The sequence below is a fragment of the Balaenoptera acutorostrata genome, chromosome 5 (genome assembly GCF_949987535.1).
Source record: "Balaenoptera acutorostrata chromosome 5, mBalAcu1.1, whole genome shotgun sequence".
NCBI classification, from domain to species: domain Eukaryota; kingdom Metazoa; phylum Chordata; class Mammalia; order Artiodactyla; family Balaenopteridae; genus Balaenoptera; species Balaenoptera acutorostrata.
The window spans coordinates 90594623-90611483 of record NC_080068.1 but is presented as its reverse complement, the minus strand read 5'-3'; the positions used below and the strand labels follow the sequence as shown (position 1 = coordinate 90611483).

At 38.9% G+C, this 16861-nt stretch overlaps 1 protein-coding gene across 1 annotated transcript in view; it reads left to right on the top strand.

The window, feature by feature from the left end:
- The first annotated feature begins 1523 nt into the window (after positions 1-1523).
- STIM2 (stromal interaction molecule 2) overlaps positions 1524-16861 on the top strand; it is a 170434-nt gene continuing 155096 nt past the window's right edge. The window contains exon 1 of the mRNA XM_057547393.1: positions 1524-2159. Coding sequence (XP_057403376.1) covers positions 1754-2159 — 406 coding nt within the window. The 5' untranslated portion in view covers positions 1524-1753. The remainder of the gene's footprint in view (positions 2160-16861) is intronic.

Below are 16861 nucleotides of genomic sequence, written 5' to 3'. Positions count from 1 at the left end.
TTATATCTCTGAACTGACTTGACTTTTGCAACTGTCCCTCTTATACCCCCTTGAATCCCCACTACTAAGTACTCTGCCTGGCACATGCTAGGCACTCAGTTAATGTTGATGAAATGTTGCCTTCTGGAGAGCAGAAAACAAGCCTGCTATTTCTTTATATTTTTCTGGCCCTCTAGCACAATTATCTCCTTTTGGAGGACATTCAGCAAATATGTGACTTGATTGCTGTGCCTTTCAGCAGGGGAAATATAATCTCCCTGATGCCTTATAAAGAATTGCCACCTAAACACCGTGTCCCCAAGAAGTCTGTCAAGAAATCATTGTTGATAGATTGATTAGCCTCAAAGAAATTCTTAGTTCTTTTCTGAAATGTGCATCTGTCCTTCCATAGTCAGTGATATTCATGGTTATGTTGGTCAGACTGCCTAAGAAATTATTTGGGAGATTGTGTAATCTGAGTATCTTCTTGACTTGAGAAAACAAACCAATAAAAAACCAAATCAAAACCCTAACCCAACAACAGAGACTCAATAACAAACAGGACCTTTGTGCTTAAGAACCCTATCTGCAAAACAATTTTGTGCCTCTGGAGAGAGAATGTGTGTGTGTGTGTGTGTGTGTGTGTGTGTGTGTGTGTGTGTGTGTGTGTGTGGCGTGCTTCTTTTGAGGTACGTGAAGCCAAATGAAATCTGAAACACCGTTTTTCTGTCAACCTATTCAGCTGACAGCAAAGACTCCTTGGGGTGGGGTGCGGTTAGGGAGGTGATGAGTTCAGGTAATGTTTGAACATAGGAGAATAGAGGCTAGACCAAATCCTTTTGAATATTTACATTCAGTGGCGCTAAATCTGGCACCGTCTCCCATTTTTTAGCTGCGGAAACTGGGGGCAAGTAACAACGTTTCTCAGCCTTAGTTTCCTCTTTTGTAAAATGGGGATGAAAACGATACCACCACCTAACTTTTAGAGTTACAATGTGTAAATTTGTAAAGCGCTTAGGACATTGCCTGGCACACTGGCACTTAGCAAGAGCTTTAAGTCTTTGATAAGTAAGTAAAACGCTATGACCTCCACTTCCATACTGCTAGCCTCTTGTAAGCCCCACCTATACCGAAATTCTGGAGACGCCGCTGTTTCCGATTACAAGGTTTTCTGACCTATGCAATTATTTTTGCTGCCATCTGCACGGTTAAAAGTCGCCCAAACGATTTCGGATGTCCGTACTCTTCTCCCCGTCCCCTTGGTTCCGGTTCCCGCTCCCCCTCCCCCGCCGCCTCAGTCGCGGTGGGGGCGTGAATGGGGGAGGGGGACGTGAATGGGGGAAGGGGGCAAGTCCGCCTTCCTCCCCACCCCCTATCTTCGCCGCTCAGCGAAAGCCTTGGAAACCACCCCACGGCTCTCGTCCTACCCGGAACGCCCCCGGGGGCGGGGCTCGGGTGCCGCGCAGGCCCAATGCAGCCCCTTCGCGCCTGCGCAGTGGAGGGGCTGAAGGAGGCGGGGGATTGGTATGCGAGCGAATGTGTGAGGGGAGGAGGCGTCCGGGCCGAGCGTGGTACTACGACGGGCGCGGGCCGGAGGGGGCGGGGGGATGCGCCGCGGCGGCGGCGGCGCGGGCGCTGGGACTGGTGTTTGGAGGCGCCAGAGCAGCGGATCCCAGTCTTGCTGCCGCAGCAGCGCGAGTGTCGCGCGCGGCCTGAAGACGACGTACCTTTTTGCTCCTCACCTTTTTTTTTTTTTTTTAAATAACCGAAACCAATGAACGCAGCCGGGACCCGAGCTCCAGAGGCCGCCGGTGCCGACGGGACCAGGCTGGAGCCCGACAGGAGCTCGCGTCTGAGGCGGCGGGGGTGGCCCGAGGAGTCGCAGGAGGCGGCCGCGCCTCGCGAAGCGGGCGAGTGGCTGGCGGCCGGGGCGCCGCCGCGCTTTCCCCCCGCTCCTCCTCCGCGTCCTCATCCCGCCACGACGCCCGGCCCGGCCTCGGGCTGGCTGCGGCGGCGGCGCTGGGCTGCGCTGCTGGTCCTCGGGCTGCTGGTGGCAGGCGCGGCGGACGGATGCGAGCTGGTGCCCAGGCACCTCCGCGGACGGCGGGCGGCGGGCTCTGCCGCGGCGGCCGCCTCCTCTCCCGCCGTGGCGGGGGGCGACAGCCCGGCGCTCATGACAGGTGAGGGCCGGGAGGGCGGCGGGCGGGGCTCGGCCGGGCGCTGCGGGACCCCCATCCCCGGGAGGGGCCCGCGCCCCCTGCCCGGCGCCTGCTGTTCGACGGCTCTCGTCAGTGCGCGATGCCCAGCCGAGTGCCTAGACGCCAGCGCCCTGGCAGCTGCTTGGGCGCTGCACTCCGGACGCCTTCCCTCTCCCCCTTGATACCCCGCCCTCGTCAAAGCCTCTCGACGGCAGTCGCTTCCCCGCCCTTAAGTCTGCTCTCCGATGTTCCACGCTGAGCAATGCGGTGGTTTCTCTTCCGTGCTGCAGAAGAGCCAGCAGGGTCTGCAGGGTACTGGACTGATTTTTTTTTTTTTTTTTGAAACTGCTAGGAGAAGTCAGCAGCAGCAATGCGGTATTGAGACCGCCTTTGGTGCTGCTTTTGCAAAGGCAGCTGGCAGCGAGTCTCACAGGTTCAGAGACCCGCTGAGCACAATGTCCCGGGGGAGGCTGCTGGAGAGGAAGGATTCTTTGAGAGTCATAATACCTAGTGGTATTTAGTGGTTCCTTATTAGTATGCGGAAACCTCTAAGTCTAATGTGGACTTTTTGAGGAGTGGGGAGAAGACCGTTTTAAAGGATGGATAGATAGTATTTGCTGGTGGGAGCATCACTGGGTGCAAAGGGTGCAGAAAGCTGAGCAGGTTACCAGGAATATACCGAAAATTTACCAAGCGCAGGATATTCGGTGCTCGTATTTGAGCAGCACACTTCTGATAGACTGCAACAGCACTTTTTAAAAATATGGAACGTTCTTGAAATTATTGAAAACTGACGAACATATGTGGTAAGGTGAGGTAGAAAATTGAATCCTTTTAAAGCTTTCCATTGTCATGTACTACTGATAGGTTGTGGTTTAAGTAGTGATATAAGGATCTTGAAATGATTTCTTTTGGAAAAGTAGTGGAGTTGAAAGTAAACTTTTTTTTTGTACTTTATTTTTAAAAGTACTTTGTAGATTTTCTACATAATTGCAGGACTAAAAAGGAAAAAGTAAAGTGGAAAAAGATGACCCATCATTAATTTAACCAAAGTGATAGTCCAACAGGCGTTTGAAAGTTACTAACAGCTGCTGTGAGTGGAGCTCAGGAGCTCTATTCTTTAGAGCAAAGCAGCTATTCTCTGGGTTCTATGACAGGATGTTTACTATTCTAGAGAGGAGGGTGTTGGTAAACTTTCCAAGCTCTTTGGAAGTTGTAGTATATGGAACATAATGATAGGAATATTTAACTTGCTTTACCCTGAAGTATATCAAGCCCTTTAAGTGGAAATTGAAACATCAGACTTATCACTGGGTAATTTTGATAAAACGATTACAGAATGATCAGTATTAGGAGTGTAATAGAGTTTGAGTGAGAGGATAGATTGGATAGTTTTATGCTTGCGTAGTCTTATAGTGATTATTGGGAAAGTAGCAAGATAAAACTATAATGTGAAGGTTTAATGCCTCATGCACGAAGGGAAGGAGCAGAATTACTTGGGTTTCTAGAAGCTATAGGAGTGTGGCTCTTGGTTTCTTGAGCAGAAAAGTTTGGTTAGTAAACAATTGGCTAGTGTTTTATCACTATGTAGTTGCTAAAAGGGCACATGATTCGGAAAATGTAGTATTAACCACTAACAGTATGTTGTATATCATGTAGATTAGGTCAAGAAAATTACTTAAGATCGAATTTTATTTTAATAAGCTGTTTGTAATCCTTCCTTTTGAATTAAATTCCTCTGAGTTATTTATGGTATTGTGAAAAAGGAAAGGTGATTCTTACTGGATGAAAAGTCTGATAATATCACACAAAATTAGTTTGTGCTGTAGTGCTTTAAAATAAGTTTACTAAAATAATATTGACCCTGGAATTTATTTTTAATATTCTTAATAGTCTTTCCCTTTGTTAGAATATTGATTTTTTAAAATAAATTTATTTAGTTTTATTTTTGTATGCATTGGGTCTTCGTTGTGCTCACGGGCTTTTCTCTAGTTGCGGTGAGTGGGCTTCTCATTGCGGTGGCTTCTCTTGGTGCGAAGCACGGCTCTAGGCGTGCGAGCTTAAGTAGTTGTGGCACGCAGGCTCAGTAGTTGTGGCTCGCGGGCTCTAGAGCGCAGGCTCAGTAGTTGTGGCGCACGGGCTTAGTTGCTCCGCGGCATGTGGGATCTTCCCGGACCAGGGCTCGAACCCGTGTCCCTTGCATTGGCAGGCGGATTCTTAACCACGGCGCCACCAGGGAAGCCTGAATATTGATTTTTTGAATCATGTAAATCACTTGAAATTTAAGATAATCAAATTACACAGTGTACAAGTTAAATTGGGTTATTTTAATAAGTTTATGTAAATACAGTCAACAAAGTTAGAGCATACTGAAAATTTCTTTGAATTATATGGTCAGTATGGGACTCCTTCCTATTCTGATTGTATGAATAGTGCTTTCTTTTATGGTTACCATTTGTAAATGTTGTGCTAAACCCAGAACATAAATTGCTGTTGTACACTTCAGGAAGTAGAACCATAGACTGAACTTAAAAAATACGACGTTATAATCTAGGCAGTGTTAATGGGTAGAAATGCAATAGAGAGTTTCAGTAATGAAACTAAGCTTCATGTGAATGTTGAAAATGGAAAATTCTTGTAAGAATTTTGAGAGAATTGCTCTCTCTGGCTCTGTATTAAAGATGTCATTTAACTGTGAATTCTTAATAGCTCTGAAAATGACAACCAAAGTCACTTTATCTTCTCTTTTTCTCTTCGGATTAGTATTTTAAATACTTACCTTTAGGAACTTCATAAAAGTTTGCCTCTTACTAATAAAATCTAGAAAACAGCCGTTTCCACTGAAGTTTGCCTCTCAAGAGTTTTACTTTAGAGGTTTAGTGTATTTTAAGAATAAATTGCCTTTAAATCATCTATTGCATGCTTAGTTTTGAGCAAGTGGGTGTTCTTTTAAAGAGAGAGACTATGTCACATCAAAATAAACAGGCCCATTGTCATAAAAATAAATAACAATACATATATATTTAGGGTTCTTACTTTCAAAGTGATTGAAATTTAAAGCAAGTTAGGGATTGGTGATTGAGTGCTTGTTGATTATAATCTAAAGCAGTGTTTGAATAATTCAAAACATCACTTTTTTTTTTCTTTTTTGCCTAACAGATTCAGAGTCAATGAATTGATCCCAGTAGGCAGTGATTGATCTCATCCAGATATGGTCCCTGAGAAATAGCTTATGAAAGGGCACACATATATACAATAGACATACACACATGCATAAATATATCGTATGTTTATAGAACACAATTATTTATTCTGACAAAATATATATATTTGTCATATATATGTTATATATATACATATGTTACTTTGAGTAATATTTTGTGAATTTGCACGTGTTAATGTTTTCATTGTGACAATAGTTAAATTCATAGTGTACTTCACATAGTGTTAGAAAATGTTTTTCCTCCTTTTGTGAAGTTATTCTTTTTGAATTTAGCTTAGGATTTCCTGAAGCTGCCTTTTGATGGCTAGGTCTACTGCTGTATCCTTTTTTTTCCTTTCCCATAGTTTTCATTTGCCAGTCCATTTATTAAAAAAAAAAAAAATTTTTTTTTTTTTTTTGAGGTGGACCATTTTGAAAGTCTTTATTGAATTTGTTACAACATTGCTTCTGTTTTATGTTTTGGTTTTTTGACCGCGAGGCATGTGGGATTTTAGCTCCCTGACCAGGGATCAAACCTGCACCCCCTGTATTGGTAAGCAAAGTCTTAACCACTGGACCAACAGGGAATTCCCATACCAGTCTCTTTCTTTATTAGTCTTCGGCCATTGCTCTAGGTTGATTTTCTTTTTCCTGTTGCTGACTACAGAATTAAAGAATATACTTGTATCCCTTCTGATCTAGTCTATTCTGACCATTTAAGAATTGGTAGTAATCTTATTGGTCTGGAAACATTGCATCCCTTGGTACTCTTTTTGAGAATGCTATGGCAGAACTGAGTGGTCTCTGTTGGGAATCCCCTGACACAGGAAAAACTCAGAGGGCCAGCTGGAAAAGTGGGTTCAGGATTTAGTTTAATTTTAACAATAGGATCCACACAGGAATTCTTTAATTTGCTAAAGACTTGCTTTGTGATTGGATACATGCTAACGTTCTTAGATTAATTTAGACTTTTGAGTAACTGTATCAAGTATTTTGGATATTTTCCTACTCATTGATAATAATGCAGTGTGGAACATTTTTGGAATGATGCATGGAGATCTGTATTTGTGTATAGGGTAGCTAAAGTATGAACTCACTAAGCTAATGTTAAAATTAACAGCTAATAATATGATTAGCAAGCCATTTTTGATATTCGCCAGAATTTGGACCTTACCTTATTAAGACCTACCTAGGAGATTACTTCTGAATTGATCAGATTTCATCAACCAAGCAATTATTAAGCATATGCCGAATACCATGTAGTACGAATGGGAAAAAATACAAAAGAGACTAAGACATGGGTCTGCCTATTGGGAATAACAGGTATATTTATTAAACCATTACTGGCAGTCAGTATTGTGCTAAGTGCTTTATATACATCACTGTTTTTGATTGTGAGATTAATTCTGTTAGATAGTTGCTTTCTTCATGTAAGAGATGAGGAAACTGATGCAGGATGATCTTAAGTAACTTGTCCAAGGTTACATTTAGTAAGTAGCAGAGTCGGATGTTGACCTGTGTTTCTCTGATTCCAAAGCTTTGATTCTTAACTGGTATGTTGTATGCTTCCTTATACACACAACTAGACATAATAATGAGATAGACTGTGATTAACAATAACAGACCTAAAAATGTTGGAGAAAGAAAGGCTACTAGAGACTATTACTTGGAGGAGGGTTGGGTTTGAGCTGGACCTTGATGTATAGATAGGACTTGTTGTGGAGACGAGTGAAAAGGCTTTCAGGGAGGAAGCGTATGCAAGAATAAGGAATAAGTTAATAGTTTTCTTTAGAGTTAAGCATAGGTTGTATGTAGAGTGGCAGAAATGCAAGGAGAAAGAAGGTTTGGCCAAATTATCAAGAGCTTTAATATTCCCTAGTTTATTCCCTGTGTATCAGAATGTCAGCACATCTAAAACTGGGGTACTCAGCCATGTGCTGGGGAGTATGGAAAGCCACAGGAAAGTTATGATACATTTTCTTGGCATATTCATTTTACTAGATTATTATTATTATTTTTTAAAATTTTATTTATTTATTTATTTATGGCTGTGTTGGGTCTTCGTTTCTGTGCGAGGGCTTTCTCTAGTTGCGGCAAGCTGGGGCCACTCTTCATTGCGGTGCGCGGGCCTCTCACTATTGTGGCCTCTCTTGTTGCGGAGCACACGCTCCAGATGCGCAGGCTGAGTAGTTGTGGCTCACGGGCCCAGTTGCTCCGCGGCATGTGGGATCTTCCCAGACCAGGGCTCGAACCCGTGTCCCCTTCATTAGCAGGCAGATTCTCAACCACTGCGCCACCAGGGAAGCCCTACTAGATTATTTTGAACGCAAACATTAAATATTTAATAGTAATTTAAAACATTTAACAATGCTAAACATGCACAAGTTATGGAAAATGTAAGTTTACTTTAAATTTTAAGGTCAAATGAAAGGCTTAAAAAGGTGTTTTGACCTTTCAGAATGTTTTGTTTGTGAACTTAGAGTTCTAAATCTATTATCCTGTCAGGGGTTGAGAAGCCCTGTGGTTTTTAAACATGGGAGTGACATGACCTCAGTGTTTGAAAAGCTAAGTCTAGGTGGATGGAAGTGAGGAGATAAAAGAGGTAAAGAGGCCAATTAGTAAGCTATATAGAAGTGGAGGTCTTGAAAGTTTAAAAGATACAGTGGCTATGAAAATGTTTAGAGGAAATTTTATAAAATTTCCTTTATGGTTAGATTAGAAAGGAATCTATTTATATAAAGTCTAAGAAATAAAAATTGCCTTTAACCTTTAAACTCCTAGAGTTTGTAAAATGACTTAAATTGGTACAAGTCCTTGAAAACAGGCAAGAAGGAACACTTTGTTGTAGAGCGTCTTTATTTCAAATGTGCCTATTTAATTAAAAAATTACTATTTTTGTATATGATTGGACTTATGTGATGATTTACAAACGGTTTATATGAAACTTTTTAGTATTCCATATTTTAAAATTCATGTTTATTCCTTAACAAAGATAACTGTTTCCAGATTGAACTAACATTACGATGCATCAGGGTTGAACTCCCCCCCAGCCGCCATTTGAATAACAGTGTCTCAGAGTACTGATATATTATTTGTTTCAAAATTAACTTTTGAATTTCATTGTGTGAATTTCACACTTGATCTGTAGATGATTTCAAATGCCAAATCTAAATGATTTGTTCCTTCCTTATCCTTCTAGATCTTTATATTAGTAGGTATTCAATCCGGATATTCAATCCGTCTTGACACTTTCTAATCCTACCTTCAGTAACTATTGTCCTTGACTGGTTTCATTGTTGCAGATTTAAGGTTGGTTCTCCCCTAAGCCTGTGTCCTCAGTCTGTGTTCCTCTAGTCTACCTGAACATTTCCTCCTCAGAGAACTTCATTACTAGGAAAGTTCTAAATTGGGGGTGGGGAGCCCCAAGCCAATGATTGATTTGACTTTTGGCTTTATTTCATTTGGCCCTTGAGGTGATACTGCACAACCATCATGGCTGCAGTCCTGAGAGTAATTTCCTTTCTGTTAGGCTTTATCAGCCATCTTGTCTAAAGTGAAACAACTTTAGGCTAAGATTAGTTTTAGAATGTTTAATAGTGACTTTTCAGTGTTTTCTTAAGATAGTGGTAACCCTCCCACCCCAGGACCAGGGAACCAGAGTATGACAAACACAGTTTACTTGGACTAGTTCATTTCAGAACTCAGGTGTCTGTATCTGTCCCAGTGTTCTTGCAAATGAATTTATCTTTTTGTGTGCCTGGATCTTGGCCTCTGTAACTTACTCTTTTTCCTCTAGTCATTTTCATTTTCTCTACCTCTCTGTTTGATTTTCCTAAACTTGACATTATATGGAACTGAAAATGTCAAAGAAGATTTTACTGAATTAAGTAAAAACTGGTTTTTAAATTTTGAAAATATTTGAAGTGAGTATCTTATTTAGGTAATTAAAAAATAGTAAGAAACCTCATCACAAACCCCCAGAGTAATGAAAGTGATTCGTAATTGTTTCTTAAGTGATTCTCAATAAGTGAAAAAGGTTTTAAAATCCTTACTTGAAATTTTTTCCTGCTATTCAGCACAGTGTACGGGTCCATGTTATTGCACTCATGTTTTCTTTGTGCTATTGTTTTTCTTTCCTTTCAAAAATATATGATGTTGAGTAATAGATAATCTTAGTTCCCCTTCTTCTTTACTCCTAGTCTCCATCAATAAATCTTTTAATTTTTCCATTAATGACAAGTATGTAATTTTTCCTCTTTTCCTGCTCTGTCATCTTCATCTGTTCTTTCTACTTTGTCACAAACATTCAGACTGTGTTAATCCTTGATATTTCTTTCTTCTGTATTTCTGTGTACCAAATTTAAAAAAAGCTACTCCAGATCTTTGTCCAACTGTGGTACAGCTATCCTTTGCTGTTTGTTGAATTTGCTTTTTTAAGTATACCCTGCAGTGTGCATCCAGTATTTGGTTCTAGGTCGGTCGAAATGGATCCTAAAAAACCCAGAGGCTAAAAGTGAGAAAGTCAGGCTTCAGTGAATGTGTGTGTACGCATATAGTTTTGAACATTTTTTAGTGACTGTTTTGTGTCAGAATGATGCAAAGAACTGGGAATATAAAAATTGACCATTTTTATTGTTGCAAGAACAATATAAATTTGAAAATTGCTAGAGAGTGGATCACATAATTTTAAAAAATGTATAAATATCATTTAAAAAAATTGAGGTATAGATGATATACAATATTATATATGTTTCAGGTGTGCAACAGTGATTCACAATTTTCAAAGGTTATACTCCATTTATAGTTATTATAAAATGTTGGCTGTATTCCCTGTGTATCCTTGTAGCTTATTTTATACATAATAGTTTGTACCTCTTAATTCCCCACCCCTATCTTGCCCCTTCCCCCTTCCATCTCCCCACTGGTAACCACTAGTGCTCTATATCTGTGAGTCTTTCTTGTTTTGTTATATTCACTAATTTTGTTTTTTAAAATTCCACATATAAGTGATATCATACAGTATTTGTCTTTCTCTGACTTACTTCACTTAGCATAATACCCTCCAAGTCCATTCATGTTGTTACAAATGGCAAAATTTCATTCTTTTTTATGGCTGAGTGGTATTCCATTGCCTGTGTGTTTGTGTGTGTGTACACACGCATACATACACACCACATCTTCTTTATCCATTCATCTGTTGATGGACACTTAGGTTGCTTCCATATCTTGGCAATTGTAAATAATGCTGCTGTGAACATTGGGGCACATGTACCTTTTCAAATTAGTGTTCTCCTTTTTTTTGGATATATAACCAGGAGTGGAATTTCTGGGTCATACGGTACTTCTATTTTTAGTTTTTTGAGAAATCTCCATACTGTTTTCCACAGTGGCTACATCAGTTTGCATTCCTACCAACAGTGTGCGAGGGTTCCCTTTTCTCTACGTCCTCACCAACATTTGTTATTTGTGTTCTTTTTGGTGATAGCCATTCTTAATAGATACCTCACTTATAATGAGGTGATATCTCATTATAGTTTTAATTTGCATTTCTCTGATGATTCATGATGTTGAGCATCTTTTCATATGCCTGTTGGCCATCTGCATGTCTTCTCTGGAAAAATGCCTGTTCAGGTCTTCTGCCCATTTTTTGATTGGGTTGTTTGCTTTTTTGATGTTGAATTGTATGAGCTGTTTATATATGTTGGGTATTAACTGCTTATTTGTCATATCATTTGCAAATATTTTCTCCCATTCAGTAGGTTATCTTTTTGTTTTGTCAGTGCTTTCCTTTGCTGGGCAAAGCTTTTAAGTTTGATTTGGTCCCATTTGATTATTTTTGGTTTCATTTCCTTTGCTTTAGGAGACAGAGCCCAAAATTATTGCTACGATTTATGTCAAAGAGTTTTCTACCTATGTTTTCTTCTAGAATTTTTGTGGTTTCTGGTCTTACACTTAGGTCTTTAATCCATTTTGAACTTATTTTTGTATATGGTGTTAGAGAATGTTCTAATTTCATTCTTTTACATGTAGCTGTCTAGTTTTCCCAGCACCACTTATTGGAGAGACTGTCTTTTCTCCATTGCATGTTCTTGCCTCCTTTGTCATAGATTAATTGACCATAAGTGCGTGGATTTATTTCCAGGCTCTCTGTTCTGTTCCGTTGATCTATGTGTCTGTTCTTATGCCAGTACCATACTGTTTTAATTACTGTAGCTTTGTAGTAGAGTCTGAAGTCAGGGAGCATGATTCCTCCAGCTCTGTTCTTTCTCAAGATTGTTTTGGCTCTGTGTGTTGCCATACACATTTAAAAAATATATATATTTTAAAAATTTATTTGGCTGTGTTGGGTCTTAGTTGCGGCACATGGGATCTTTCGTTGTGGCGCGTGGGCTCTTTGTTGTGGCACACGGGCTTGTCTCTAGTTGTGGTGCACGGGCTCTCTAGTTGTGGTGTGCAGGCTCTAGAGCGCATGGGCTCAGTAGTTGCGGTGCATGGGCTTAGTTGCCTCGCGGCACGTGGGATCATAGTTCCCTGACCAGGGATTGAACCTGTGTCGCCTGCATTGGAAGGCGGATTCTCAACCACTGGACCACCAGGGAAGTCCCTCCATACAAATATTAAAACTATTTGTTCTAATTCTGTGAAAAATGCCCTTGGTTTTGATAGAGATTGCAATGAATCTGTAGATTGCCTTGGGTAGTATGGTCATTTTAACAATATTAATTCTTCCAGTCCATGAACACAGTATACCTTTCCATCTGTTTTTGTTGTCTTCAGTTTCTTTCATCAGTGTCTTACAGTTTTTCGAGTACAAGTCTTTTACCTCCTTAGGTAGATTTATTCTTAGGTATTTTATTCTTTTTGATGCAGTTGTAAATGGGAATGCTTCCTTAATTTCTCTTTCTGATAGTTTGTTGTTAGTCTATAGAAATGCAACAGATTTCTGTGTATTTGTTTTTTAAAAGGAAATGACTAGGTAGCTTATCTAGGAGCGTTCCTGCATTTACTAAAAATATCTTTTAGAATTTTTATTACAAGTGCTTGTTATACATTTGCAGTATTGAAAATAAGTCTCCTTTTCCCTTTCTTTGGAAAAAGGTATAATATAAACAAACATTCTTTTTTGTTCACCCCTTTGTATTACTTCTATTCTTCATTTACAAACAAACCAAAAACTACAAGCAAACAAACAAAAACCCTCAGTGACTTTTATATGCCAGTCACCAAATCAGATGTTTGGAATTCCAGGATTAATAAGCTATTGACTGTGCTTTGTTTTCCAGGAGGAGATATAACCACTTAAAGGGTGATGATACATTGTGATGAGGATATATGGACATTAGGGCATGTGCTGTATTTAGTAAAATTAAATACAAAGTTGGGAGTCCCTAACTTTGATGTGAGAAGGTGGGTTATTAATGAAGATGTCCCCCCTTCCTCACAGTAGGGGTATTCACTGAGACTATATAAGAGTTTGTCAGATAGGGAAAATTATAATGGTGTGAGAGAAGTCAGCTGAGTGGGGAATGACATTGATCATACACATTGGCGTTTGAGAATGCTGGATGGTGATTGTGAATTACCAGATACCCAGGATGGCAGAGTCAGTGGTCAGCCTGCTTGTAGTGTACAAACATTTATATTTGCATGTGGGATTCAAATTTATGCCTGGCATTTGTATGTTTTATCTCATTTAATCCTTGTAGAAGCCTTGTGAAATTGTCATCTCCATAATAAATTATTCCGTATAATGGAGATTTAGGATTGCTTTCAAATAGTTTATGCCTTAAAAATCCTCCAGTGCCAAGGAGTGTTATGACAAAGCCCAGGGTGTGATTAGAAGTGAATTAGGAAATGAGGCTGGAGAAGTAGCAGAATTAAACTTTTTGATTAATGTTAAGTTCTAGATCTTTATTGTCCAAGGAACTTTATGAGTTCTTTCTTCATTTATCTTGGTAAATAACCAGTTTTTCATTTTTAAAAATTTTGCTATTAAATATTCTGAACTCTTAAAAAATACACATTTAAAATGTATGATTCCTGGGGCTTAAGACAAAGGACTTTTTAAAAAAAATTGGTATTCTCAACAAGTGGGTAATTCCTATTTGTGCTTTGTTTTCATGAATATTCCTTAAGGATGGAATGCAATTTTTAAGAAACATAGCATTTTATATCTTGAATTTTTATTTGGGCTGTAAGTCTGTTCCAACTAGTGTGGTTAAGAGCATAGCCTCTTGACTAGAGCATGATTTCCTGGGCTTGAGGCCCAGTCTGACAGTGGTTTTGTAATTTAGGGTAGGTGATTTAACCTATTAGTACCTAAATTTCCTTATCTCTAAAATGGGTTTAAAGTATAAATGAGTTAATCTATGTAAAGTGCTTAGAGTGTGGCAAGTGTAAGTGTTCAATTACTGTTGACTTTGTTTTTAATCTATAGATGTAGGAAAGTTGTAGAAATGTGCTGTGATATATTGAGTATTATTAAAATGTTTTATATGCATTTAGAAAAGTAAGTAGGCATAGTTTGAGTCAGTTCTGTGATCTAAACAACCATTAATGGTCTGATATTAGTTAAAACTTTGTAGAAATACAGAACTAAGTATAGGCAGAGTTTGAGGCGTACTGTGGTGTTTTTAAAAAGTCGGTTGCATCATTATCTTGTTTTGTACCTTTATTATTTTATATAATTAAAAGATATGAAGCATTTAGAAGTTGAAATATTAGTCTTAAAAATCTTTAATTTCTGAGTGTAAAGATTTATTATAGGAAAGCTAGAGCATATCGAAAAGTATAAAGTCAACATGTCTACCTCAATAACTAGAAATAATAGTTGTCACATCAGTTAGTCTTTTAAAGATCTGTATATATATTTATATACATTTAATAACAGGCTTATAGAATGATTTTTTCTTAATGTGAAATTACTCAATAAATATTTGAATTTTAAGTATATAACAGGCATATGATAAGTATTCGGGACATAATGATGAACAGGATTGATGAGGTCCTTGTCCCTGTGGAACTTGCATTTTGTTTGGGAAGATAGGGGAAAAAAATAGTATTTTAATTTGCGAGAAATGCTACCAAGGAACAGAAGAGACATAAGATAGAAAAGAATGTGGATGGTGTGGGGACACCTATTAGTTTAGGTAGCCTGGTTGGGGAAGGCTTCTGAGAAGGTCACATTTAAGGTGACATCTGAAGGATAATAAAGAGCCAAGTCTGTGAAGAATTAGGGATGAGCATTCCACACAGGGGTGATAGAATGGACAAAGACCTTGAGGCAAGAAAGAATTTGAATTGTTTGAGGAAGTGAGAGAGTATCATTTTGACTGAGCATCTTGAAGGAGTAGAGTAGCATGTGATCTGGCTGTACAGGCAGGAAGGACCAGATGGTACAGAGCCTCATGGACCTTGTTTGGAGTTTATCAGTGGGTGATAGGAAGCAGCTGAAGCATTTTAAGGAGAGGAGTGAAGTGATATGATTTACTTTTTTTTTTTTTTCTCCTTTGGCCTGCTGTGTATGTATGTTATGAAAAAAACATAACATAAAATTTACCATCTTAACCATTTTTAAGTGTACAGTTCAGTAGTGTTAAGTATATTCACTACTATCTACTTTCTGTTTCTATGAATTTGACTATTTTAGATACCTCATATAAGTGGAATTATTCAGTATTTGTCTTACTGTGACTAGCTTATGTCACTTAGCATAAGGTCCTTAAAGTTCACCCTTGTTGTATATGACAGGATTTCCTTCTATCTTAAGGCTGAATAATATTCCATTGTATGTTTATACCGCATTTTTTTTATATCCATTCATCTGTCGAAGGACACTTGCGTTGCTTTTACCTCTTGGCTATAGTGAATAGTGCTGCTATGAATGTGGGTGGGCAAATATCTCTTTGAGACTCTGCTTTCAAGTTTTTGGTGTATATATACTCAGTGGTGGGGTTGCTGGAGCATATGGTAACTTTTTTTTTTTTTTTTTAATTTTTAAAGAAAACTCTGTACTGTTTTCCATGGTGGTTATACCATTTTACAGTCCCACCAACAGAACACAAGGGTTCTAGTTGCTCCATGATTTACATTTTAAAGATTTCTTTGGCTGCTGTTTGGGGAATGAATTGTTGGGAGCAAGAGTGACCACAGGGAGATTGCCTAGGAGAGTAATTGTTAAGAGTCCAGTTGAGAGTTAATAATGGCTTGGATTAGGATGATAGGAGAAAAGGAAGGGTTAACAAGATGTTTTGGAATTATTGAATAGAATCAATTTGACTTGCTGATGGATTGGGAAACAAGAGTGAAGGAAAGGGAGGAATCAAGGGTAATTCTTAGATTGGTGGTTTCAAGGTTCCTAATGACATCCATGATGCTAATGCAGGTAAGAAAGTTTCCCGGAGCCCTCAACATATTTCTTCTCATGTCTCATAGGTCAGGCCTGGGTTATTGGATAATGGAAATAGGATTTCCCTTGTTTAGAACAATCAAGTTTCATTGTCCCAGGCCTAGGGGAGTGGCCCACCTTCCTGAGCACATTCCTGGCCCATATTTGGACAAAATGGAGGTTCCCTTAGGAAGGAAGAATAGAGGGAGTGACACATAACTAATTAACTTCGTGAGCTTTGGGGAAGCATCTTGACTTCTTTGCTTCATTTGTAAAATGGGAGTATAACTACCTCACAGAGTTGTTGTGAAGACTAAATAAAATAGTGTATTTGAAATGCTTAGCAAGGAATAAATGCTCAACAAATGTCATTTTCTTTACGTCATTCTCCCTCCACCCCATCTTTTTTTTGACTTTGTATTTCTTTTAATTATGCCACTGTTTTCTGATCAACCAAACTTACAGTCTTGGAATTATATTTGACCTTTTCCCCACTCTTTTCATTTTTATTGCTACCATATTTGTTCTGAACTAAATCATTTGTGTTAGAGGAGGCAATAATCTTATAACTCATCTTGCATTCTCTTATATTCTAGTTTCATTAATAAAGCTTTTATTATTTTCCACTTATACCAAATTAAATTTAAACATGTTACGAAGTTCATAGTGGACACAAACTGCTGCTGATCTTCTGCATGTTATAAATATACTCCAGCAAAATTAGGCTACTCCGTGTTCTTTGAACACACCTTATTTCCTCCTTTATTCTTTTCCTTACGTGTTTCCCTCATGCTAGAGTGTCCTCTCAATCTCTCAAGGTCCATTCTAAATGTTTGTTTATTCAGTCAGTAAATATTGATAATATTCTGTGTTCAGCGCACTGTTGTAAGAGTTGGAGATGTCATAGTTGGCGAAAATTGAGATGGCTCCTGTTCTTCCGTGTTTCTGTTGTCATAAAGTCTTTCCAGAGTCATCTTTAATTTGAGGGCATGACTTCTTCCACCTTGGAACTTTCTTAACAGATCCTTTATACCCTTCTTACTGCAATTCTGACAGGCAATATCTGTCTACTTATGTTTGTTGTATTATAGTGGT